Source organism: Thunnus thynnus, chromosome 24 (genome assembly GCF_963924715.1).
Source record: "Thunnus thynnus chromosome 24, fThuThy2.1, whole genome shotgun sequence".
Taxonomy (NCBI): Eukaryota; Metazoa; Chordata; class Actinopteri; order Scombriformes; family Scombridae; genus Thunnus; species Thunnus thynnus.
Genome location: NC_089540.1, coordinates 19,800,297 through 19,827,404, shown reverse-complemented (window position 1 = coordinate 19,827,404; position 27,108 = coordinate 19,800,297). Strand labels below are relative to the sequence as shown.

At 38.1% G+C, this 27,108-nt stretch overlaps 2 protein-coding genes across 3 annotated transcripts; both read right to left on the bottom strand.

The window, feature by feature from the left end:
* Positions 1–124: 124 nt before the first annotated feature.
* Positions 125–9,123, bottom strand: pcid2 (PCI domain containing 2). The gene is made up of 15 exons (XM_067583839.1): positions 9,004–9,123; positions 7,374–7,440; positions 6,956–7,045; positions 6,794–6,867; positions 6,646–6,711; positions 6,486–6,527; positions 6,297–6,351; positions 6,078–6,181; positions 5,845–5,920; positions 4,696–4,837; positions 4,034–4,134; positions 2,924–2,997; positions 2,628–2,753; positions 448–571; positions 125–345 (listed from the first exon to the last, which is right to left on the bottom strand). Exons 2-15 carry the CDS (start codon positions 7,407–7,409, stop codon positions 256–258), a joined length of 1,200 nt encoding a protein of 399 aa, XP_067439940.1. The 5' UTR covers positions 7,410–7,440; positions 9,004–9,123; the 3' UTR covers positions 125–255.
* Positions 9,124–10,066: 943 nt separating this feature from the next.
* On the bottom strand, positions 10,067–25,782 carry LOC137177485 (T-box transcription factor TBX19-like). 2 transcript variants are annotated; one of them, XM_067583836.1, is made up of 8 exons: positions 25,523–25,782; positions 20,663–20,939; positions 15,968–16,102; positions 14,875–14,936; positions 14,244–14,320; positions 12,390–12,548; positions 11,165–11,315; positions 10,067–11,082 (listed from the first exon to the last, which is right to left on the bottom strand). In XM_067583836.1, the coding sequence occupies exons 1-8, from the start codon at positions 25,780–25,782 to the stop codon at positions 10,917–10,919; spliced, it is 1,287 nt and encodes a 428-aa protein (XP_067439937.1). In that variant the 3' UTR covers positions 10,067–10,916. The 2 variants fall into 2 exon arrangements, with proteins under 2 accessions (XP_067439937.1, XP_067439938.1); XM_067583837.1 differs by having other exon boundaries at positions 14,262–14,320.
* Positions 25,783–27,108: the final 1,326 nt, after the last annotated feature.

The following is a 27,108-nucleotide window of genomic DNA, read 5'->3' as shown; positions in this document are numbered from 1 at the left end:
ATTATAAAACTAACTCTCATGTCTCTACTCAGTGGCTGAAATAAAGACTCCAATACCCACAATGCACAGTTCAAACTCATTTCCATGTATGGAAATGGTTCAATAATCAATCATATCCACACTCTACAAACCAGCATCTGTTTTATTTTAACATTTTTTACAGTACAAAATAAAAAGAATGAACTAAAAAGTAGAAAAGATTTCCAGGAAAGCCTGTGGAGCGTCACAGTCGGAGGGGATTGTGGGTAATGTAGTCTAAGAGACGGAGGACAGAGGAGGGAACGGATTCTGTTTACTGACCACGAGCTTCTGGTGCTGATGAGAGATGTAACCCTTGATGTGGCCCTAAGGAGACAGAGAAGAAGAGAGATGATGTTCATCTACATCCTGTGTGTGTGTGTGTGTGTGTGTGTGTGTGTGTGTGTGTGTGTGTGTGTGTATCCTCACCATGTAAATGAGGTTGGCCAGGAGACACTGCACCTCGTCGATGTCAACATCCTCCACCTGCATCATCCTCAGAGCCACCAGGAAGGCGTCCAGAGGAAGCTGATGAGTCCTCAACAACAGGTACCTGCAGACGAGTGAGCAGAGGTCACTACAGGGCAGCAGAGGTCACTACAGATGGGCAGAGGTCACTACAGGTAAGCAGAGGTCACTACAGGTAAGCAGAGGTCACTACAGGGAAGCAGAGGTCACTACAGGGCAGCAGAGGTCACTACAGGTGGACAGAGGTCACTACAGGTAAGCAGAGGTCATTACAGGTAGACAGAGGTCACTAAAGGTGGACAGAGGTCACTACAGGTAAGCAGAGGTCACTACAGATGGACAGAGGTCACAATAGGTGGACAGAGGTCACTACAGGTAAGCAGAGGTCATTACAGGTAGACAGAGGTCACTACAGGTCAGCAGAGGTCACTACAGGTGGGCAGAGGTCACTACAGGTCAGCAGAGGTCACTAATGTCTTGCCAATGGGTCAATACGTGTCAATAAGGATCAAATGTGGCGTCAAACTTGAAGGGTGAAACTAGAGGTCAAACATTTAGGTCAAAGAAATTGGTCAAAAACATCAAAATCTTAGGAACAAAGACATGAAATCAAAAACTTCGAAGCCAAAAAAGCGGGGCGATCGACAAGAAATAATGTACAATTAAAGCTGCAAGCAGCGTTGAACGGGCCCTCACACCTCCACGCCACATCAGGCCGCAACGCAGGACAAAACAGCAATGATATAGTTTGATGCGGTATGTTGGTTTTCCTCCTGTCCTCCCCAATTTGTTGAGTCACCAGCCGCCACTGGTGTGGGGGTTGAATGCAGCTCATTTTTGTAGGATACAGCAGAAAGGCCTATATACATACAGTACATTATATACAAACTTTGTATGAAGTTTGGTGTTATTATCAGTTATTTTACAATAATTATAGGTCTTATATTTATAATTCAGTAGTGAGGATGACCTATGAGGGGAAGGGAAAAAATGGAGTGAGAGTGACAGTTTAGTGATAAACTGCTGCAGAAAAATGCCATCAAAACTAAAATTTGTAGCTCTGTACTGCAGTTTTTCCTTTATTAGGGCCCGAGCACCTAGCGGTTCACTCACACTCTCCATTCAAATATATGAGTATTTTTCTGTGTCCAGCTGCAGTTACTTATTGTCTCTTCACACCTGACAGTACACATGTCAATCAAACTTTGACCAGGTCATGTGGGTTAAAAGTCTTTACTTTTCTAAAAATAGACTTGATGAAAATTAGGAAATTAATTTGTTTTACACACAAACTCATCAAGAGTTTTCACTTTACTAATTGAAATTCAAGTGAATGGGCCCTAAACTTGCATAATTTTGATGCCACAGGTGTGAGCAAGACAGACATGTTTCACCCTGCACAAAATTCTCATCCTCACACCGTTGAGATTTGATGTTTCACCATGACAGAGGAAGTTGCTATAACTTTATTGTAAATGCTCCAGTCTGCACCAAACTTTACATGTTTGATAAGAGTCCCGGCCTGAACACGTCTACATGACAATATTCCATCAGTGATGCAAACTGGCTGAATAGCGCCCCCTACGAAATTTCAGCAAAGCAGCCCCAGCAGCAGGCAAAACAGTGGACAAAGGAAGTGATGTTTATCTCCTTCTTGCACCGTCTGAAAACAGCCCGGGTCTGAAGACATCTACATGCCCGTCACAGAAGCCCTTTGATTGCGCCGCAGCACGACGTGTGCAGAGATGCGAGGGCCCGATCAACGCTGCTTGTAGCTTTAATTATTATTGAACTCCAGAAACATTGTAAGAAATGATGACAGTTATTTACAACAAGACCAGGTCAAACCTTCGTATGAAACAAGTGTTATTTGGATAAACTGACCACACCTGAAAAAATGTTGAAACTTAATAAAGTGACATATTAACAGTCCTACAGCACCGTGTTTACTAGAGCGCACATGTGAAACGCGTCTTCGTCAGTAAATGTGTAGTTTTTAAACCTTTTGTCAGCAGCCAAACAGATAAAAATAATCTCTTAAAAACCTGTTGTGAAAAACAAAAAGACCATAAACACGGCAACAAAGACACAGAGTCAAAATGGTGGCGAGTAACGAGGGAAGAAATAAGATCCACACTCACACTTTCTTGAAGAGGTTCCTGTAGGTGATGATCTTCAGCTTCTCCAGGATGAGGAAGATCCCACAGCGGATGAAGAACGTCTCGTGTTTGGATAAAGCTTCGTTCAGCAGCAGCAGGTTCCCCTCACTGACACACACACACACACACGCACACACACACACACACACACACACACACACACACACACACACACACACACACACACACACACACACACACACACACACACACACACAGTTCACCTCTGAGAACACCTGGCAGCATGATGTCACTTCCTGTGTTCACCCTCTGCTTACCTCACAGCTTTGGTGACGTCAGCGAACTGCATGAGGTCGTACTTCCTGAGGAGCTGATGAGTCGGCATGTGACCCTGAAACAACAACCTGAAGTCAGACTGGGAGATTTAACTGGTGTAACCAGATGTAAACTGGTTAAATCTGAGAGTAAACTGCTGTAAACTGGTTTAAACTGGTGTAACCAGGTGTAAACTGGTTTAATCTGAGTGGAAACTGCTGTAAACTGGTTTAAACTGGTGTAACCAGATGTAAACTGATTTAATCTGAGTGTAAACTGGTTTAAACTGGTTTAAACTGGTGTAACCAGGTGTAAACTGGTTTAATCTGAGTGTAAACTGGTTTAATCTGAGTGTGAACTGGTTTAATCTGAGTGTAAACTGGTTTAAACTGGTGTAACCAGATGTAAACTGGTTTAATCTGAGTGGAAACTGGTTTAAACTGGTGTAACCAGATGTAAACTGGTTTAATCTGAGTGGAAACTGGTTTAAACTGGTTTAAACTGGTGTAACCAGATGTAAACTGGTTTAATCTGAGTGGAAACTGGTTTAAACTGGTGTAACCAGGTGTAAACTGGTTTAATCTGAGTGTAAACTGGTTTAATCTGAGTGTGAACTGGTTTAATCTGAGTGTAAACTGGTTTAATCTGAGTGTGCATTGGTTTAATCTGAGTGTAAACTGGTTTAATCTGAGTGTAAACTGCAAACTGCAAATTGGTTTAAACTGGTGTAAACGGGTGCAGACTGCTTTAAACTGGCATTAAAACTGGTTAAATTGGTTCAAACTGGTTTAAATTGGTTCAAACTGGTGTAAACTGTTTAATTGGAGAGTGAACTGGTTTAACAGGGTTAATCCGAGTGTGAACTGGTTTAAACTGGGTTAATGTGATGTAAACTGCTGTAAACTGGTTTACTCTGAGCGTGTGCTGCTGTAAACTGGTGTAACTGGTTTAATCTGAGTGTGAGCTGGTTTATACATATATATAACATCTGGTCATATATATACTGGGTTAATCTGATGTAAACTGCTGTAAACTGGTGTAACTGGTTTAATCTGAGTGTGTGCTGCTGTATACTGGTATAACTGGTTTAAAGTGAGCTGTGGGTCTCTGACCAGCAGCATCTTGACGGGCAGCAGGTAGATGAGAATCATCCTCTTGTTCTTCTGACTGGAACGATGACAGTGATGGAAGGAATAAGACAGAAACTCCTCCGCTGCAAAAACACACAAACACACTTTTTATTTCCAGTTTATTTACGTTGTTTTTATCTTTATTGTTCATGTGTTTATTATTTTCATTCTTTATATATTCACTGTATAAAAATGGATTTTCGCTCGTCAACGAGGGTCGACTTTCTTTCACTGTTTCGGTTTGATTTAATCTGAAACCTGATTATAAAATGATAAAAAATGGAAAAAAAATGTTAAAAATCAATAAATAAAACTGGTGAAATACTCAGCTGAGTCACTCTAAATTATTACCATTTAAAAAAGATCAATATATTCTCTGAATTGTAATTTTATTTCCTTAATCTGTCTTTAAATGTTAAAAACAGCTGATTGTGGGCTGAAGTACTTAAAGTCTAAAGATAAAGATTTTCATTTTATAATAATAGAAACTCAGAAAAACAGAAAATATTCCCATTACAGAAACTGACACCAGACAATGTTTCAGTTTTTTTCCGTCAGCATTGATTTAAACGATTATTAAAATGGTTATTGATCAGTTTTCTGTGGATCAATTGTTGTTATTTGACCGAACGTGTCAGCGTCACCTGGCTTGAAGTCGCTGTCGAACATGGCTTTGCGGCCTACGTAGTATTTGTAGGTGACTTTCTGAGCAGGACTGTAGTCGTTCTTCAGGTTGGAGCTGTCGATCGCTCTGATCAAAGGCTTACACAGGTGCAGCTTATTGATCTGATTGATAAAACAACAACAAACAATCAATACAATCATGTGTTCTCATATGAGACACACATATCAATTTATTTATTTATCTCACATTCAATAAAACTAATACTGAGGTAAATATTCATCTTGATCTTCAGCAGAAGATCATTTGATCAGAAAATTAAAACATTCTGTGATTGACGCGTCCATTTTACCAGCCTGCATGGCGGCTAGCAGCTAGTTAGCATGGCTAGCATCGTTAGCATAGCGGTGCTGTGTCGTGTGTAGCTCATAGACTTTATAAAAATAAGCTGTAGGTGCAGGTGACAGGTGTGTTTACATTGTTTATGCGCTCTGAAAAACGTCACGGCGCGGATATAAAGTCACACAGCTGATGGACTGTTAGCCTAGCATGCTAACGCTACGGTCTATCTGTAATAACAATGATGATTGAGGGATTGAAAGAGCTGGTCGGGTACCTCCAGCCTGGGTACGTTACACCACCTCAACTTTACTTAAAAATGAACCAGTTAGTTACTGGTTTATGAGTAACTAACTGGTGTTGGTCAATCAAAAGTTAACTCAAACTGACGCCCCTAATTTTCACAATGACATTTTAAACTTTATTTTCATTATATTGTAACTTTTTCTTGTAAAATTGCGACTTGACTTTTTGTAATATTATGACTTTCCTCTAAAAATCTTCATTCAGTGAATGTTATGACTTTTGTTCTCTACGTTTTAAACCTTTATTCTCTAAATCTTTATTTTTTACCCTCACAAACCGCAAAAAATGTATTCTCTAAATTTTATGACCTTTTGTAAACTTCCGACTTTATTCTCATAACATTCAGAGGTTTTTTTTATTCCAAATACTTCAACTGTATTTAAATTTACTGCATTTTTCCACAGAATTAGGACCATATGTCACAATATTACAACTCAAAATCTCACTTGTTTGCCTCACAGTGGCTCAGTCATTAATGAATTTCATATATAATAATATGATAATAACAAACACACTGAGTTCAGACCTTGAAGTAGATCTTGAAGAGCTGGTTGCTCAGAAACATCATCCCCCACTTCTTTGAGTCCTCGATCCCCGCTCGACTGCAAAAACAGAAATAATCATCGTCAACGTCAACACAGAGCGAAGTTCCAGCTTTTTTTAAACACGTTTCAATATTTGCAGACTGAAACACAATTAATATTCAGTTTGATGTGTAAATATAGTGTATAAAGTGTGTGTGTGTGTGTGTGAACTGACTTGTCGCTGGCACACACTCTGAAGCAGCTCATCAGCTGTTCGGCTGCTTTCTCCAACATCTCACTCGGCTGACCTTTCCCCTTCTTCTGCAGCTGCTGCTCCGCCTGCACACATCACACGTTAATGTTTACATAAACCTGTTCCGTTGTCATTGATCAGCTCTGAGATCAATATGACTGATCAAACTGACCACAGATCAGTTTCACAGAAGCTTCTTACATTGTTGGCGAATATCCTGAGATCCAGCGTGACAGCGAACATCACAGGCAGAGCCCTGAAACACAAACCAGCAGACTGAAGCTGCGTTCATATAGTCTTTTAGCTAAGCTAGGCAAAGCTAGGCTAACAGTTTCCCCTTGCTTCAAGTCTTTGTGCTAAGCTAAGCTACGCTAAGCTAGCTGGACTCACCAGTTCTCCTCTTTGTGCGACTGGAAAGCTCTCAGGAAGGACGTGAGAAGTCAAGGAACAAGACTGACTGCTTAATGACTCACTGATTGATTAATTGATGGACAGAGACTGATCATGTGTATGTTTGATTGATTATGTGTGATGTCATCATGAAGGATATTGGACGACGATCGTCTGGAACTTGTACGCTTCTACGAAGTCGTGATTGGCCACCGCGTATGTACACCTGTAACACACACACAGAGTGTTTACTAAAGAAGAAGTGTTATTGATCATTAATCGATACATGAATTAACTGATTGATGGACCTGAGATGAGCTGCGACCATCTCGTCGTACGGCGGCTCCAGAACCTGCTGACATTTCTCTTCTGGACTGGCCAACTGAAACACACACACACACAGAAGTGAGGCTGTTACCATGGCGACCATGAACACCATGTGGTGTCTACCTGAGTGGGCGGAGCCTCACCTGGAGCCGAGGGTTGGCGACGTGCGGGTGTTTGAAGGACAGCAGCTCGGCGCAGAACGAGCCGTCGTGGTTGTCGATGGCTTCATAAATCTGCAGGAAAAACTGACTGTTATGATTTTTCGGAGTCGAATCGTCTCATTTTGTCTGATCAACAGTCAAAAACCCAAAGAAATTCAGTTTACTGTCATAAAGGACTAAAAAAGCATCAAATCTTCACATTTCAGAAGCTGCAACCAGAAACTATTTTTGGCGTTTTTGCTTAAAAAAACGACTAAAACGATCAATTTTCTGTTGTTCAACAAATCGTTGTGCTTATAAATAAAACCAACATTTGAACCAAAGAACAAAGTGAAGCAGTATCTTCTTCTTGCTAACAGCAGCTGACAGACAGACAGACAGGTCAGAGGTCAGAGGTCACCTGCTGCAGGTACTGGTTGATGGTGATGTGAGCCATGACGTCCTGCTGGTTCAGCAGCTGCTTCAACCTGAAAACACACAAAGTCACAGTCAGATTCATTAAACCCAACTCAGAGTGAAAAGTCTCTTCTAGAGCTGCAACGATTATTCGATCAATTAGTTGTCAACTATTAAATAAAATACCAACTATTCTGATAATCGAGTCATAATTTTGAGTCATTTTTTAAAGGAAAAAAGTCCAAATTCTCTGATTTCAGCTTCTTAAATGTGAATATTTTCTGGATTCTTTAGTCTCTATGACAGTAAACTGAAGATCTTTGTGTTGTGGACAAAACAAAACATTAGAGGACTTGTTGCAGCTCCATAACTGAAGCTCATTCAACAGGAAATGATGTTTTCTGGTTTTACAGCTGCCAAGAAAACAATCTTGAGACTCTGTTTTACTGCTGATCTGAATAAAATCACTTAGGATCAATAATCTACTGACGATATTAAATGATACATCTCAGAGGAACTGGAAGACTGATCGACTGTCCCTGAAGCTTCTAGTTTATTACAGACCTCTTAGCGTTTGTTTGCTCCGCCGAGTATCCCAGAATGCATTTCGCACCAACCAGCAGAGACGTTGGAGATTTTGAACCCGGCTAAAGGCTGTTCAGGATTATTAATATGTCACTTAATAACATTTTTCCAGGCCAGAAAGGAACATTTAGATTCCCAATATGTGGTCATTTTATCCAAATAACTCCTGTCTGTGAACCTGCTGGGATGTTTTGGTCAACGCGTCGTCATCCCAGGAGAACATGATCCATGAACTGATCTGCAGCTCTTATTTATTTACCGCTGGCTTTTGATATATATGATATAATTCCTTCTGGAAGATAAACGTTGGTCTCACAGATGAAATCTAACAGTTGTAGCTGCAACATTAGTTTGACTGAATGTAAAGTGAAGCTTCATGTTTTTACTGGCGCTGCTTCTGGAGCTCCATATGTACACATATCACCATATTTACATACATATACATGGATTAAAATAAACATCAGTCCATGTTAAATTTCATTTTATTAGAGCTTCATTACAGACTGAGTAATATAACTGACTGTGGAGCTTTGAGTTGAGATTATTTGTTCAGGTTCAGGTGTGTTGAAGCTGTCAGAAGCTCCAGTTTTGCATCAGTTTCCTATCAGATGTCAGTTTTCTTTAATTGTTTTAATATCATTGTTATTATTAGTTTTTATAACATAGTTTCCGATCAATATCAATAAATATTCTTCAGTATTTGCTTTTGAGATGGGAGAATATTAACGCTTTTGAGCACCTTTTTAGGCTAAAGTGTGGTGTTTCTACTATTTTGTCCACCCTTATTCACCCACATAAAGAGTCAGAATAACAAACACTCGTTTCTTTAACTGTTTGTCTCAATAAAACTAATAAAATGTCAGAAACATTTAAATAAACAACGTTACTGACACCAAACAGCCACAGCTAGCAGCTAACTCGTTAGCATTTTAAATCATCAGTTTCCGGCTGATTGTTGGTTTTAAATCGCACTTTTCAGACTTTAAACAGTAAACAGAGACAGTAAGCAAACAGAAACATAAACAAACAAACAAATCACTTAAACTTACCTCCAATATTAAACTTTATCCAGATAATAATGATTCTACTTCATTCCATGAAAACCCGGACTGTTTTACAGGACGCACACAGAGCACGCCGGGTCAACACAACTTCCGGGTTGGTAGAATCTGCTTTCCCAGGATGATTTCAGAATAAGAGGTTTTACATATCAAAATAAAAGTCTCCAAGCTATAAAGCTAATTCAATTCAATTCAATTAACCAACAAAATAATGAGTTTGAACCATTTTATTTGAGAAACACTGAATGAGAAACAGATGTTTATATATTGAACTTAAAGTCTTTGGCTTTAGCTTGAAATAGTAGATTGTATGATATCAAAGTTGAGTGTCTCATTGAGTGAAAATAAAACATTCATAACTATTAGAAAGCCTAATAATAAACCTAAATAACCTAATTCGAATACTTTTGATGCTAATTATTATGTACATAAGACTCTAAAGTCAAACTTAGGATGTACAACTCATCAGGAAAAGAAAGGAACTGGCAAAAATCGGCATTTTTTAAAATCATAAACACCTTTTTCAGTTTTTTCAGTATGCCGGCTGGTTACTTTATGTGTGAGATATATATGTGTGTATTCTTTTTCTTTTTTCTGTTTTCTTTTCTGATGTTTTGATAAGTACTATATCATAAACTTTATTATTATTATTTTTATTATTAAATTGATACAATTTTAGGGATTAAAAAATACTAAGTTATTATCTAATATTTTGTATTTACACCAGCTCATAATTTTAAGTATTTTTATTTTTTATCATCTTACTTTCCATCCATTCTGTTTTTCTTTTACCAGCAGTAATATTAAAACACTGGCTGTAATATGTTTCATTTGTGGTTTTAAGTGTACTTAAAAGGAGAAATTATGTTTTTGGTTCTTGCAGTTTCCTCTCTTTCTGTAACAAATACAAGCAAACTGTCCTTAACTAAGCCTTTATTGATGTAAACTGTGTTACTGTGTATTCAGCAGCTAACAAACAACACACAGCAACAAAGACAAGAGAAGAAGAAGAATTCAGCACATGTGTTGTCAAAGACATGAGACGGCAGAATATATTTTCATTGTGTTTTTAAAGTTTTATTGATCTGTTTGATTTCCACATTTCAGAAACTATCATGAGTACGGAAACAGCAACAACACCTGAAAGCATCATGCAGCAGCTGAAACTTCACAGACAAACTCGGACAGGAAATATGTCATTTTTTTACTTTGTCAGTGTGATTGTCCACTAGACCTGTCAATCAAATATCACTCTCTTTACATTAAAACAGCTGATGGACTGTACAGATATATACATGTTTAAATAAAGACAGCATATAATTCCTCTCTGAACAGGATGGAGAGATGGTTTTACCACCACCAGGTGGCGCCACAACACCACTGACATTAGTTATAAGTCTGAGTGTTTTTTGGTCCACTGGCTGTGGAGCTGCACTGTTCTGAATAAAAAGAAAAATAAAAGATATTTTATAATATTTTATAATTTTATAATGAACAAAAGGAAGAAAAAACCGGACTGGAATCTTTTAAATTTGATAGTTGTTGACATGCTAATTTTCTGTAATTATTAATTGTTGACATAAAAAGTGATATACATTTACATACACTTAACTGGCTACTAGTAATCTAAGAGTTACCAGCAGCCATTGGTAGTTCCCAGCGAAAAAATGTAGTAGTGGCCACCAGTAGTTACCATTATGTATAAATAGTTACTAATAGTCACTAGTAGCCACCAGTAGATAAAAAAGGAACCAAAAGTCACACCTCAAATGTTACCAGTATGTACAAATATCCACTGATTGTTACTAGTAGCCACCAGTAGTGACCAGTATCCATAATTAGTCACCAATAGTCAGTTGCAGTGATGACTAGAAGCCAGCGGCCACCAATCACATCCCTCCTCAGAAGGAATGGGTGGGGCCAGGTGGCCATCCAGCGCCGCCTACTCGACCGTGACTGGGGGGCTGCATGAGGCTCTCGCTGCTGATTGGTCCGTGGAGAGTGGCACACGGTGAGTGGGAGGGGCTTAGCTCACTGCAGCCAACCGTCCATAAACAGGGATACTGACTGAACACAAACATTCATATATATATTTAAATGAATCAGTGATCAAATTGAATGAGTGACTCGCCACAAATGTGTAGTTTACCTGGAGCTGTGAGGAGGAGGAGGCTGTGAGGAAGGAGCACTGCTCGTCAGGGGAAGGGAAGTGGAGGAGGAAGATGAGGAAGAGGAGACATGACGAGGGGAGGAGCTGCTCCATCCGTCTGGTAACACCTGAACACCTTCAGACAGACAAACTGACACAACAGAAATTAAATATGCACATAAATCCTGCTTATTCATCACAGTGTAATTTCTATATCTATTTTTGTATGTATTGACAAAAACATACTGTATGTAACGTTCAAAAATTATGTTTCTGTTTAAAAATGTTTATGAGTTCAGTATAAAGTGTATACAAATCTATGAATATCTGTTGTTAAAATTTAGAACAAATATTACCCAAAATGTTTGCTATTTTAGTTTTTGTTTACAGAATTTCTTATTTTTCAGTTTATGTGTGGTTACAGTTTGTGTATATAAATACATATATTAATGTATAGTGTAGAGAGATTTATGTATACAAACATATGTACATGTTTGCATGTATTTAAATATGTGTAAATATTTTGTAAATGAATGTATGTATATAAATGTGTGTAAAATGCTTTAATATATACTGTGTATAAATGTTTGTATATATATACACTGTAAATCAATATACATAAAAATGTGTTTAAATGTTTGTATATATACAACATAAAAGTTTTTTACATAGATAGATTGTAAATCATATGTACACTTATTAATATTTGTATGTACTGTAAAAACATTTATGTATAAATACTCAGTAAATATATATACAGTATATAAACATACAGTGTAAATACATATATGTATACTGTATAAACATAGGTAAATAATAAATATATGAATGTATATAAATATGTATAAATGTATTATATTTTTATACTATAAATGAATGTATGCATATAAATGTGTGTTTGATTATATATTGTAAACACATGTATGTATATATTATAAATAAACGCCCATATAAAAGTGTATGCAAATGTTTGTACATATACTGTAAATAAATAAATGAATGTATGTACATTATACTTCATGTATCATTAATCCACTCATACATAAATATATATGGAAATATACATTCATATTTTTCTTCTTTTCCTTTTATTTTGAAAATCCCATATTTATTTGAAACAAAAAACAAAGAGTCTCCAGTGAAACCAGTGTTTCCTTTGTAAAGAAAAATATTATTTATTAAAGTACACAAACAAATATAAACACACACATATGCACAGTGTTACCTGATGGGTGTGAGCGGTGCGGCAGGTAGGTGGTGGGGTAAGGTGTGTGTCGTCCCGGGTAACCGTGGTGTTTGTAACCGTGGTGATGATGTGATGTCAGCGGGAGGCTGCCGCTGTAAGAGAAAGCTCCGCCTCCTCCAGCTGAGCACAGGGACCAGCCTGACACACACACACACACACACACACAGAAAACATAATACATTTATTAATTTAATATTTGGTTAGTCACAGTGCATTAATGTGTATATTGAACAGAAAAGGATATGCAACATTTCTGACACTGATTTTGATAATGGAGGTTAAAAAACGATAAGAAACAATCAACAGATATATTTTACAGCTTCATTTCTAAATATTTATGTAGAAAAACATGCTTTTAATTCATTGTAAAGCGTCAAGCTTAAATGAAATATTTTAATTGGTTCAACGAGTGAATGTTTGTTTTTCAAACTGAATTGTACAAATAAAACACACTGCAGTTGTTTTACATAAAACAAACATAGTTTTTACTTTTAATTATCAATTAAAGTTGAATATATTCATAAGAAGTTATTGTTTTGTCATATAACAATAATATAATAATCAGTTTTTTTTATTATATTTTGTGGGTATTGTAGTGTTTTTCTTTGTTTTTGTTACTTACATTCTATTTTTTGTACATATTAAATTCTATATTCTGTAATTCTAAGAAAGAAACACAGTTTATAAACTTAAAAAGACTGTAGATTTGTTTCTTTATAAACAAATACTAAATTTCACAATAAGATGAATAACAATTCATTTTGTATTTAGTTTTAAGAAAAAAAGTCCAGAAAGAAATATAATATTTTCACAGAGGAATTATATGCGCTGTACACATAAATATATTTCCTAATTCATAAAAAGATACTTTATATAAATATGTTTATTTTTCATACTTTCATACACAAAACATCACGACTCAGTTTCACCAGATTTGAACCGACTCACAGGGTCACGAATCAATAGTGATTCTAGATTTGTGAGACTCTTGTGAGATTTGTTGGTGTTGTTTCTTCATCGTGGAGGTGGCGGGTTGAGTGGCGGGTCGGGTGGCTGGTTGGGTGGAGGGTCGGGTGGCGGGTTGAGTGGTGGGTTGGGTGGAGGGTTGGGTGGCTGGTTGAGTGGAGGGTTGGGTGGCTGGTTGGGTGGAGGGTTGGGTGGAGGGTTGGGTGGCTGGTTGAGTTGAGGGTTGGGTGGCTGGTTGGGTGGCGGGTTGGGTGGCTGGTTGGGTGGAGGGTCGGGTGGCGGGTTGAGTGGTGGGTTGGGTGGCGGGTTGGGTGGAGGGTTGGGTGGAGGGTTGGGTGGCGGGTTGGGTGGCGAGACAATTTTTTAAAAACTGTAACTACGATTCTCATGGTGTTTACTGTTGCCATGACGACAAAGGTTGCCTAACGTTAAGGAAGTAGTAACTTTAACCCGCACCACGTTTCAAGTGATCATTTAAACCCAAACCATGAACTTTCCCTAAACCTGACCAGACCTGAACCACAGCGTTGTCTCATCATCAAACATCATCATTGATTAACAGTGATTTGATAAATGATGTCATCGGTCTGTCATTGTTAACACGTGCAGAGTCAAGCACTACTGTGTTGAATTAAGTGCTCATGTGCAAGAGTTTCACAAATCTAGGGTTAGCGTTATTTTTTTCACAACCTGCATTAAGCAAAGATCCGCCCTACTCTGCCTCTGATTGGCTCTGACTGTAACCATCACACTCCTCATGCCGAAACCTAACCAACCCACGATGAAGGCAACGAGTACTAGCCAATCAGAGGCAGAGTAGGGCGGGTCTTCACGTAATGTGGGTGGAAAAAAAAAGCCTAGGGTTACCATCCAGACACGACCCACAGGGTTGAATCCCGACGCGGCTCTCCGACGACTCTGTTAATCCCCGCCCGCCTGGGATCCTGAGGAGAACAAATGAAACAGAATCAGAGAATAACCAGAGAGTGTGTGTGTGTGTGTGTGTTAGTGTGTGTGTGTTAGTGTGTGTGTGTGTGTGGTTTCTGTTTCTCTCACACTTGACACCAGCGCTTCAAATGAGCGAGACGGTGGAGCTCAGAGCAGCTGATAATGACTCTCTAATCACCTGCTAATGCTAACTTCCTCTGGTATCCTGGTGAGAAATGCTAAGCGCTAAGTGTCTGCTGACATAAACCAGTATCTCATTCATTCAGTCACTACGTGCACCAGTTAAACAACAAAGATTAGAAACACATCAGCAATTGCAACCTGACATGGTACAATATGGCCAAAAGTATGCGGACACCCCTTCCAATTAGTGAGTGTAGTTGCTGCACCTCGTTACGTAAATTATGAAAAAAAGAAGAGAAGAAATAAAAAAGCCACTAATTAAGACAAAGTGTTTTCTGAGATTCTCATAAACAACTGAAACTAAAAATCATTGTTTCTGACATATTTTGTCATGTGAGAGCAGATGTGCTGCAGTTGTTGTACGTACCTCTCTTTGGCGTCCAGGAAGGCTTTAGCGAACGGGTTGTATTTGATCTTCAGAGCCGTGATCTGATCAGAGAAACACAACAAAAACATCCAAAAACTGTTCAGTTTTACAGCCGAGGATCAACAGAACAGCACTGGAACTATTTATTACTTATTCAACCGTTATTTCTAACCAGACTGGTAGATGATGTGTTTTCATGAACATTTTCACAGCTTCTTTATTTGGTTTGTTGCAACAAACACATTTTTTTACCTTAAATTATGAAAATATATATTTATAAATCAAAATACTTGTAATTCTTATTTATGCTAAAGAACAGAAGTTGCAATTCTATAGTTACTGAAACTTATACAATTATTATAGAAACTGTGTGCAAACATGAAATAAAACTCAAAATAACGAGAAACAATTTTAAAAATCAACAAATATATACAGTATATATTTTTCCTATTCAATTTTACTGCTTATAATTTGTGGTTGGTGTCACTTTTTCCAGCATTGTCTTGTAAATAAACACACATGAAGAATCTAATCTTCATGGATTTTGGGTTTTTCAGTGAGAGAGAAGGAATACATGTCATTAATAGTCGTTTTAAGGATTTTTAACAAGGTCATTGAACTTTTTTGTAGATTTATTATTCCAAGCATTGGATTTTTATGTCCTAAAACATGTCTGGAAGCTTATTCAGATACACTGGTATCAGTGTTAAAGTCTTAAATACTGATAATATCTGTATATCTGCAATAATGCATCAGAACATCTATAATCAGGACTTAAGTTGCAACAATTAGTCGATTAATCAAGTAATCAATCAATTAAAATTAATCAGCAACTATTTTGATAATCTATTAATTATCATACATGATCATAAAATAAATATCTTTGGATTTTGGACTATTGATCAGATAATATGATGAGATATTTGAGGGCGTCACCTTGACAAAACGATTAATCAATAATGAAAACAATTGTCAGTCGCTGCTCTAATTGAAACACCAATTTTGATCTAACGTGGATAATGTGTGTGTGTGTGTGTGTGTGTGTGTGTGTGTGTGTGTGTGTGTGTGTGTGTGTGTGCGTGTGTGTGTGTACCTCCTCGTTCTGGTACGCGGTGACGGCGATGAACTGAGTTTCTTTGAAGGAAACGTTGGAAACCAGACGATGACGAGAGCCGACGCACACGATGTGAAGCTGCGGCTCGTACTTATGGAGAGAGTTCAACATGATCTGAAACACACACACACACACACACACACACACACATACACGTTCATATATCTGTCCATAGTTGGTTGTAAAAGCTGTTAATCACACTGTGAATGTTGAAATGGAGGCTCTCTGTCTGCATCTTTGCAGGATGAAAGAAGGTTCGTTTTGACCTTTTTCTAAATTTAAGTGTATCTGTTGTTGAGTTGACTTTCCTGCAGGTATAGCAGTGTTTCCTTTTTTAAAAACTTGCTGGTTTCAGTGTGTAGTTTGGGGTGGAAGGAGGATGTCTCTGGTTTTGACGGAGCTGTGAAGCTTGCAGGTCACTTTGCCAAACCAGGATGTTTTTAGCCTCACTAGAGACGGAAACATCGGTTTGTTTGTGACGTCACCTGTTGGTTTCACTGGAGACGCTTTGAAGCCCAGAGTTGTAGAAGTACTCAGATACTTTACTGCAGTAAAAGCACCAATACAACAATGTAAAAATACTCCATTAGAAGTAAAAGTCCTGCATGAAAAAATCCTACTACAGTAAAAGTACATAAGTATTATGAGCTTGATGTAGTTAAAGTATTGCAGTAAAAGTACATAAGTATTATGAGCTTGATGTAGTTAAAGTATTGCAGTAAAAGTACATAAGTATTATGAGCTTGATGTAGTTAAAGTATTGCAGTAAAAGTAGTGGTTTGGTCCCTCTGACTGATATATTATTATATATGACATCATTAGATTATTAATAGTGAAGCATCAGTGTTAGAGCAGCATGTTACTGTTGTAGCTGCTGGAGGTGGAGCTAGTTTACACTACTTTATATACAGTTAGCTAGTTTAGTCCAGTGGTTCCCAACCTAGGGGTCGGGGCCCTCCAAAGGGTCAGCAGATAAATCTGAGGGGTGGTGAGATGATTAATGGGAGAGGAAAGAAGAAAAAACAAAGTTCTGATACACAAATCTGTTTTCAGTTTTTGGACTTTTTCTCTAATCTTTGATTTTTGCTGAAATATTGGATCATTTGAACATTTATTGAAATGAAAGCATGTGAGAAGTTGAGAGGGAAAAATCACTATTTGGTGGAGCTGTTAACAACTCATAGACATGTGAAATGTGACCCCGACTACACACTGCTTTTTGTAAGACGTCAAAAGACAAAAAGGTTGGAAACCACTGGTTTCATCTTTAACAATGTGTTGTATTTTAAAAGCTTGTTATATTATCCATTGTGTCAAATCTTCATCTGAAAAGTAACTAAAGCTGTCAAATAAATGTAGTGGAGTAGAAAGTACAATATTTCCCTCTGTAATGTAGTGGAGTGGAAGTATAATTTTGCTGCAACACTTATGTACTTTTACTTGTAATGGAGTATTTTTACATTGCTGTATTGATACTTTTACTTAAATTAAGCATCTGAATACTTTTTTTCTGTTCAAAGTTTGAAAACTCGGCACATTTTGGCTCGATGAAAAGATGAAAAACAAAAAAAAAATCAAATCCAAGTGTAGTTTTGTGTGCAGGAGAGTTGATGGAGTGCAGCCATCTTTGTCTTTTGGCCCAAACACTCTTTCATCCATCTGTCTTTTCTCTCTCTCCTCCCTCGCTAACGAGCCCCAATTAACCAATCCCAGCTCTCCGGGCGGACACACAAAAACAAACTGTTTTCTATTCAGATTGAGAGGCTGACCCCGCCACCGCCTGTGTGTGTGTGTGTGTGTGTGTGTGTGTGTGTGTGTGTGTTTACCCTGGCAGTGCCCACATTAGCTGGAGTGTGTGTGGGCTCTTTTTGAATATAGTTTACCTCTCTCTCTCTCTCGTCCATCTGAAGCATGATGGGTAAATTAATTTCCCAGTAAAAAACATAATTACCATAATGTACAAATAAGCTGAGCAATTATTTCATTATGGCCGAGCTCTCTGTTCCAACTCTGCATTACTGCGTGTGTGTGTGTGTGTGTGTGTGTGTGATGTTTGGACAGGGATAATGGGGTAAATATAAACAACATTATTGCCAATTTTGTAGTGCTGCACGTGTGTGTGTGTGTGTGTGTGTGTGTGTGTGTGTGTGTGTGAAGGCCTCCTCTGAGAGAAATGGCTCTCGACAGGAAGTGCATTAAACCGCCGCCGGCCAATTAAGAGCTGTTTATCCCATTCCCGTGGTTACGAGGGGGCGAGCAGGTGAAGTGAGCGAGGAGAGGGACTGAAGTGGTTAATTAGAGGCGGTAGTCTCTCGCCCACTCCAGTGCAATAACAGAGAGAGAGAGAGAGAGAAGAAGAGGAGACGCTCTTGACATGGAGAGCAGGATAATGGACAGAAGAAGAAGAAGAAGAGGAAGGAAGCAAGGAAGCAGCAGGGAAAGAAAAAGATGATGAAATGAAAAAACAAAATGATCAATTAAAGAAAGTAAACCCTGCAGAATGAACAAATATATAACTGGAGAAGACAAATAAGAAGAGAGGAGAAGAGGAGGAAGCAGCTGGAAAAGAGAAAGAAGAAGAAGAGAAGCGAGAAAATGAAATATGAAATCAGGGAAAGAAAACATTAGAAGGCAAGAAAGAAACAACAGAGCGAAATAAATAAATAAGATTAAAAAAAGAGGAAGGGGAAGAGTAGAAAAAATAGATGAGAAGAGAAACGATGAAGAGGAGAAACGAGAGGTTGAAGATGGAGCTGCGTGTGAGTCTACCTGTTCATCTTTGCTGTACGTTTGTAAGTAACTCATTATCCAACATTGTGTACAACTCCGGACACCGAGATAGAAAGTAAAATGCATCTCCGAAATAAAACTGGGGAAAAAGACGACAAGGCCTCCAACAAGACAGCTGCACACATGGCTGTGGCGCTAATGCTAATGCTAATGCTAATGCTACCAGACGACCTTGAGAGGCTTCACTTCTTGCCAATATGACACAAGTGGTGTCTTCTGCACTAAAAGGAGAACCTGGTGAACACCTCTTTGGAACGAGTTAAGTCCTACTATGAGTCACATGATGAACACATTCGCCGGTTGAAGATGACAACAGGGACCAACTGGTGAAGAGGAGGCTAGACGACCTTGGGAACCAGTCGCAGGGATCCAATCTGAGAGTGGTCAGCATTCCCGAAAATTTGGAGGGTCTGGACCCGGTCAAGTTTATGACCAAGACGTCACAAGACCTCTTGTGCTTTCAAGTGCCCGTCGAGTCGGACCTAAACCACCCAACATCCCGAAAGCCGAGCAAACGAGACCAAGAGTGTTTCTGGTTCTCTTTCAGTACTAAGACAAGCAGACAGACACAGGAGCTGTACTTCCACAAACGTTGGGTGTTTTTACATGAGGATTTCAGTGAAGAGCTCAGCAGCGTTTATGAAAGTGAAGTCCCAGCTCTCCGAGAAAGGGGTCCGGTTCGGCCTCTTGTATCCTATTATTGTTGTGGATATTTTCTGAGCGATGGTGAACACTTCAGTGGAGAGAAGCACACACGAGCCTTTGATGTCTTAATGCTGAGAATGTTTTTTGAGGTTACTTGATCAAGGAGAACCATAAACAGCGAACATCCAAGTTGGTGTAACTCGGATGCTGTCTCCACCCGTTCTGCCCTCTGACAGTCTGAGTCTTTAGTCTCTCCGAGCAGATCGGCCTACAATATAAAAAATCAGTCTAATTGGTTCATAGTTTCTAAACAAAGGACTGCACTTTACCTATGACATCTTAAATCAAGTTGCATTGAGCCTCAGGTCATTGTCAACACATTTTGGCTACACATTCCACCTATCTGTGTTGTCTAGAAGGCAACCATGGCAATGCTGATATACTCTTTATCAGAGAGGTTTCTGCTTCCCCAAAACAACACAGACAGCTGAAGTCTCGAGGAGAGATTAAGAATTACAGCGTGACCTCAAGGTGTCGTCTTGACCCAATGTCACTCCAACCTGTAAACCCCTAAAGATGGAAAATTCCATAACAATTATGAATATGGTGACGATGTAAACCAGCTTATGGCTCACCAACACCAACAACTTATTCCCCAGATAAGAGACACACACCAAAACATAACGAGAAATCAGAAAGAAATTCATATGATGTATGATTTGGAAAAACCAACTCTTGAACCAGAGGAGGCAGAAAATTTAGAGATTAATAGAACCGTTATGGCGATGCAGACTGGTCAGACTGGTCAGACTGGTCAAACTGTGGGCCCTGATGACTAGTTCTTCTACAAGTGTTTTAAGAATCTTTGGAAAATGGTTCCCTACCTGCTACCCTTTCACAGGCATCTGTTTCACTTCTTCTTCAAAAAGATAAAGACCCGACTCAACGTGGATCACGCCGCCCCATCTCACATTTCAATGTGGATGTGAAAAGATGAAGAAAACAAGGAAATGAAAATTAAGAATTAAAGAGAGAAACGAACGAACCAATAAACAAATAACTGGAGAATAAAACACAGAAATGAGGGAAAGAACATTTCTCAATTAAAGAAAGAAAGAAATGAACAAATAAAAAACTGAAAGAGAAAAAAGAGATGAAGAAGAAGAGGAAGAGGGGAAGAAAGGAAAAAGAAAGGAGAGAAGAAACAATGAACAAGCTGTAAATGAAGTGCGTGTGTACCTGTCCTCCTCCGTTGACCTTGTTGGTGAGTTTGACCTTGTTGAAGGTCACCGCCGCCTTCATCCAGTGAGCTCCGAAGTTGGGCGAGTCAGGGTGGATGTAGATGCCGCCGTGGCCCCGCCCCTCGCCGCGGCCTTCCGCCCGGCCGGCCGCCACCCACTCGCCATTCACAAACTTCCAGCGGCAGCCGTCGGCCGGGACGAAGTCCAGCAGGAAGGAGTACATGGAGCTGGGGTCCAGACCCGACACGCTCACCTTCAGGACCGGGAACATCCGTCTGCAGATACACAGTTTAGATTCTTAATAATCAATCAATAACTGACATCATTCTCTGGTTCTCTGATGTGAAGATTTGCGGCTTTTCTGTGTTTTATATCCTTATAAATTGAATATTTTTGGATTTTGGTCGAACAAAACAAGACATCTGACGTCAACTTGGACTAAACTGGGATGCACATTTTTCAGTATTTTCTGACATTTTAAGATGAAACAATCTGTGAATCTATCAATCTGAAAAAAAAATAGTAAAATAGTAAAATGTCCAAGTTGACGTCTTTAAATGTCTTATTTTGTCCGATTCAGTTTACTGTCATTAAAGTTGAAGGAAACCAGCAAAATATTTACATTTAAGAAGCTGGAATCAAACATTTTCTCTTAAAACTAACTCAGAATAATGAATCAATAAATCACTTATCAAAGTAGTTGCAGATTCATTTACTGTCGATCGACTAATCACTGCAGCTGATGATTTAAAGTAAGTTAAACCCCGAAAAGTCACTTTAAATAAATAACTCTCCAATTTTAGGTCGTTAAAGCTGCTTCACAAACAGGATCCAGACTGAAATCATGATGCAAAAATGTGAAAAACTGCAAAGAGCAAAAAGGATTCAACAAGCTTTTCTTAACTGAAAAAAAAAAGAAAGTTTCTGGTTTTTAGGTCGTAAAACAACAGTCTGGTTGCCTGACTGTGCTTTGTATGTTAAATCTTTGTAAAGTAACAGATAAATGTAGTCGAGAAGAATTATAAACCAACATGAAATGGAAATAATCCAGTAAAGAACAACTATGTCAAATCTGTTCTTAAAGCTGCTATAATTGTAATTTTATTTATTTCCCTCCTCCTCAGTCTGATCTATGTAGTAACGTGTTGGTTGTGGCTCGTAGTGATGAACCTATCTACCTAATTATCAGTGACTCTGCAGCTCCTCTCGGCTTTACGGAGCTTTATAGTGAGTTTCAGCTCGTTGTTTATCTGTCCGGCTGCAACTTTACTGTTCTGGTTCACTCTCAGCATCTCATAGCGTCGTTTTCAGAGAAAAAGCTGTAAAAAGCCGCTGTACACTACCTGCTCAGCACCAAACGGCAAACAGATACAGTTAGCTGCAAAAATGCCAAATATTTGCCAGTTCCAGCTCCTCAAACGTGATGATATAATGCTTTTCTTTGTCTTGTATGACAGTAAACTGAATATTTTTGAGTTCTGGACTGTTAGTCGGACAAAACAAGACGTTTAAAGACATCACCTCGGGCTGTGGGAAACATTTTTCACTAGTTTTTGACATTTTATAGACAAAACAATTGAAAAAAGAATCAGCAGATTACTTGATAATGATAAGCCTGATTCTCCAGTTTTTGGACACATTGTCGTTTTTGTCGTCACATCAGTTTACAAAAGCAGAATCAGCCATGACTTTATCTCCCTCAAGCTACATTCAGACAAACACACTCTCCATCAGTAACAGCAGTTGAAGTGGCGTTCTGCAGGTGTGAATGGAGTGTTTGCCCACCGCAGGGCGCGACGGGTCAACACGCCTCGGCAGCGTTGACGGCTGCTATCGAGACTAATGAATAACCACGGTTAATAGGATCGCTGATCTGGAGTCAGAATCAAACACAGAAACACTCGAAGTCGTCATGGTCCATTTTTCTTTTTTAGTCTCGGCGATTTGAGAGAAAATATTCAGAAACAAAACGTCTCCTAAAGACAACGTTCATGTGCAACAAATCTGCAGAAAATGTTTTTACTGTCAATGCTGCTGGAAACTAAAGTGCTGATCACACAGCTGTCATGACCCCAAATATCATGGACGACCACCAACCAAACTCAATAATAAATCACTTTTTATTCATTCAATTACGTTTTCTATAGATTTGATCCCCCTTTGAAACCCAGGAGGCTGTTTTTGCTTGTTTTTTAATCTCAGTCACTTTATTTGTAACCCAGGCTGCCACATTTTGTTTTATTCGGGACATGTCAGGCTGTTCAGAAACGCCATCATTTTGCATGTGAGCAGGGTTATTTCATCCCCCCTCATAGTGATTTATGCTGCTTCACCACAGACGATATAAAATATTTAAAATAAAAATAGGCTGTTTGAAGAAAATCTACGTAAAGTGCTGCAACGTGAGAACAGTCATTAGAACAAACAATAATAAAATCAGAAACAGACTTTCACTGTCAGCGCCGGTGTGACAGTAGAGATGAAGCGGCGTCTCGGCTACATGATGACGCAGTAAATGGACCAGAGGTCGCCGCCGTCCCTGCTCGGAGATTTGCAGACGGAGAGACGGAAGACAAGCCGAGGATGACCACCTCCGCAGGAAAATATAAAAAGAAGACTGTCATCGAAGTAGAATGTTTTCTTAGTCTGACAAGTAGACAAATACTGTAGCCTGTTTGTTGAGTGTTTGGGGATTTAATTCTGTCATGTTAAATTAATATTTAATCTTTTGTTTTGTTGTATATGATCACATGAGAAAAGCACCATGACATCACACCCCTGAGAGCCAAAAGTTCTGTAATTGTTTTATTGAAGTTCATAATTATTTTGTAAATGTTTTTGTAACAGCTACAAGAAATAGTCTCTATAGACTCACTGTAGTTCTGATTTATTCACAAATTGCACCCTGTATGTGAGTAGTAGTACTATACGTACTGAATGAGACTTTTTATGGGAAAAAAGAACGAATTTCATGGGTATCCAAGCCGTAGAAGAGATCCAACTAAACTAAAATTAATTTTGGAGGCAATAACAAAAGACCTGTAATCAAGAAATGGGGCAGCTGTAAAAAAATGTGTCGTCTCAGCTTTGAATATTTTGTTTCAATCATTGTTGGAACAAGAAAAATACTGAAATAAACTAGTATACTGTGTATGATTCTGTCTGATGGTGTTTTTTTAACATAAATTCAGTTGAAATTTCAATGAAAATCAAGAAGTTATCAAGACAAAAGCAATTACTGTTATAACTGTTATAACTGAATGTTATTACTGTTGTTTGTTATGACTGGATGCAGATATTAGTTTTACGTGTATTTTCTCTTTCTAACGTTGTCTGTTTTACGTGTATTTTCTCTTTCTAACGTTGTCTGTTTTACATGTATTTCAACTCTTTCTAACGTTGTCTGTTTTACGTGTATTTTCTCTTTCTAACATTGTCTGTTTTACGTGTATTTCAACTCTTTTTAACGTTGTCTGTTTTACGTGTATTTCAACTCTTTCTAACGTTGTCTGTTTTACGTGTATTTTCTCTTTCTAACATTGTCTGTTTAACATGTATTTCGACTCTTTCTAACGTTGTCTGTTTTACGTGTATTTTCTCTTTCTAACAGTGTCTGTTTTACGTGTATTTCAACTCTTTTTAACATTGTCTGTTTTACGTGTATTTTCTCTTTCTAACGTTGTCTGTTTTACATGTATTTTCTCTTTCTAACGTTGTCTGTTTTACATGTATTTAAACTCTTTCTTACATTGTCTGTTTTACGTGCATTTCAACTCTTTCTAACATTGTCTGTTTTACGTATATTTTCTCTTTCTAACATTGTCTGTTTTACGTGCATTTCAACTCTTTCTAACATTGTCTGTTTTACGTGTATTTTCTCTTTCTAACATTGTCTGTTTTACGTATATTTTCTCTTTCTAACAGTCTGTTTTACGTGCATTTCAACTCTTTCTTACATTGTCTGTTTTACGTATATTTTCTCTTTCTAACATTGTCTGTTTTACGTGTATTTCAACTCTTTCTAACAGTGTCTGTTTTACGTGTATTTTCTCTTTCTAACATTGTCTGTTTTACGTGTATTTCAACTCTTTCTAACGTTGTCTGTTTTATGTGTATTTTCTCTTTCTAACACTGTCTGTTTTAAGAGTATTTCAACTCTTTCTAACATTGTCTGTTTTACGTGTATTTTCTCTTTCTAACATTGTCTGTTTTACGTGTATTTCAACTCTTTCTAACATTGTCTGTTTTACGTGTATTTTCTCTTTCTAACATTGTCTGTTTTACATGTATTTTCTCTTTCTAACATTGTCTGTTTTACGTGTATTTTCTCTTTCTAACATTGTCTGTTTTACGTGTATTTCAACTCTTTCTAACATTGTCTGTTTTACGTGTATTTTCTCTTTCTAACATTGTCTGTTTTACGTGTATTTCAACTCTTTCTAACGTTGTCTGTTTTATGTGTATTTTCTCTTTCTAACGTTGTCTGTTTTATGTGTATTTTCTCTTTCTAACACTGTCTGTTTTACGTGTATTTTCTCTTTCTAACATTGTCTGTTTTACGTGTATTTTCTCTTTCTAACATTGTCTGTTTTACGTGTATTTCAACTCTTTCTAACATTGTCTGTTTTATGTGTATTTTCTCTTTCTAACATTGTCATTGTTTTTGTATTTTTAGATTTTTATGTGTGACAGAATTATCTATTTGTACTTTTGTTTGTAAACTCGGCTCAAATTGTCCCTTAATTGAACTGAAATGTCTTTTCCAACTTGTGGTTTATTTTTGAGAATTTGTCACAAACGTCTGAAATGTGAAAACACTGATTAAACAGCCTCAAGCTCGTCTTCTCATGTCGCTCACCGTCCGTTCTTGGTGACAATCATCTCGTTGGTGATGTGCTGGAACTTCCTCCACAGTTCGGCGTCCTCCAGCGTCACCCGCAGCTCCCTCTCTGTCGGGTCGCCCTTCTCCCGGCCGGCCTGCAGCTCGCTCTCCACCGCACTCAGCAGCCGCGACATGCAGCGCTCAGCTGAGCTGGGGCTGCTGCGAACAGCGGCGGTCCGGTCTGCTGAGGACACAGAACCAGACTCCCCGTCCTCCTGTAAGCCCTCCACCTTCATCTGGAGACACAAAGACACAGTTATTAATCACAAGAATCACTACAGTCGCTCCAACTTTCCTCTGAAGTTCCCATTACTGTCAGAAACACTTTGGAAATACAAGTGAAGACGCCTGAAAGCAACCTGCCGCTCTGCAGCTGATCGTTGGATATTAACAACTGACGGAGAAGTTGAACCCTCCAAATGTGGGAAAAGACGGCCGCATTTCAATTCAGTTAGGGTACAATTTGAGGCAAACAAACAAAAGTACATGCAGATAAGTAATTTACACTTATATAAAAATCTAAAAATACAAATATGACGTTAGAAAGAGTTGAAATACACGTAAAACTAATATCTGCATACAAAACTAACAACAGATTACATCATAGTCATTGCTTTTGTCTTCATGAAGTCTTTGTTTCCACTTAAATTTCAACCAAATTTAAGTTAAAAAACATTTTTCTACACTGTCAGACAGAAACATACACAGTATACCAGTTTACTGTGTATGTTTCTTCTTCCAACACTTAATTTAAGGGAAATATTCAAAGCCATGATGACACATTCTCTATTATTTAACACACATTTCGCCCAAATTCAGCCAACATATTTTGGTCTCTTTGGAAATTTTGGAAGCTTTGGGGTCTCCAACAAAATATGACACTGTTATAAAGAGTTGAAATACACATAAAATTAATATGGGCATCGTACTGCCTAGTTCCACTACAGTCATTGTTTTTGTCTTGATCAATGCTTGATTTTCACTTAAATTTCAACCAAATTTATTCTTAAAAACCTTTTAAATCGACATATTGGCTTTGGAAAGAGCCAATATGTCGATTGTAGATCATCAGAACCATGAATGAAATTCTTCATATGATGAATGATGAAATGTAAACGAGCCTGTAATCCTACAACAGAATAAGAAGATGTAGAAACACTAGAAATAATTTCCACATATCAAAAGTAGGGTAAGACTTAAAATACATCGATGGCCAAAGAGCAAAACCTCCTATCTGAAAAATGCACTTTTTTGAGAAAACTAAAAAAAACTTGTTTTCTTGCAGAATGCTATTTGTTAAGGACACCCAATACATTATACACTGTTTTTGGACTATATTATTATATTATGTGTTAACAATACTGACTAGATATTAATGCCTCGCAAAGTGCAGATAGGAGCTTTTACAAAACGATGCTCTAATTTAAGTTAATAATTAAAATTAAATTAAAAACAAAATTAAGTTTGTTTTCAGGTAAAAAGATGTAGTAAATGTAATAGTTACTACATTGTAGTATACTAGGGTCAGAATTCCTTAAGTGTGAAATTCCTTAAATTCAGTG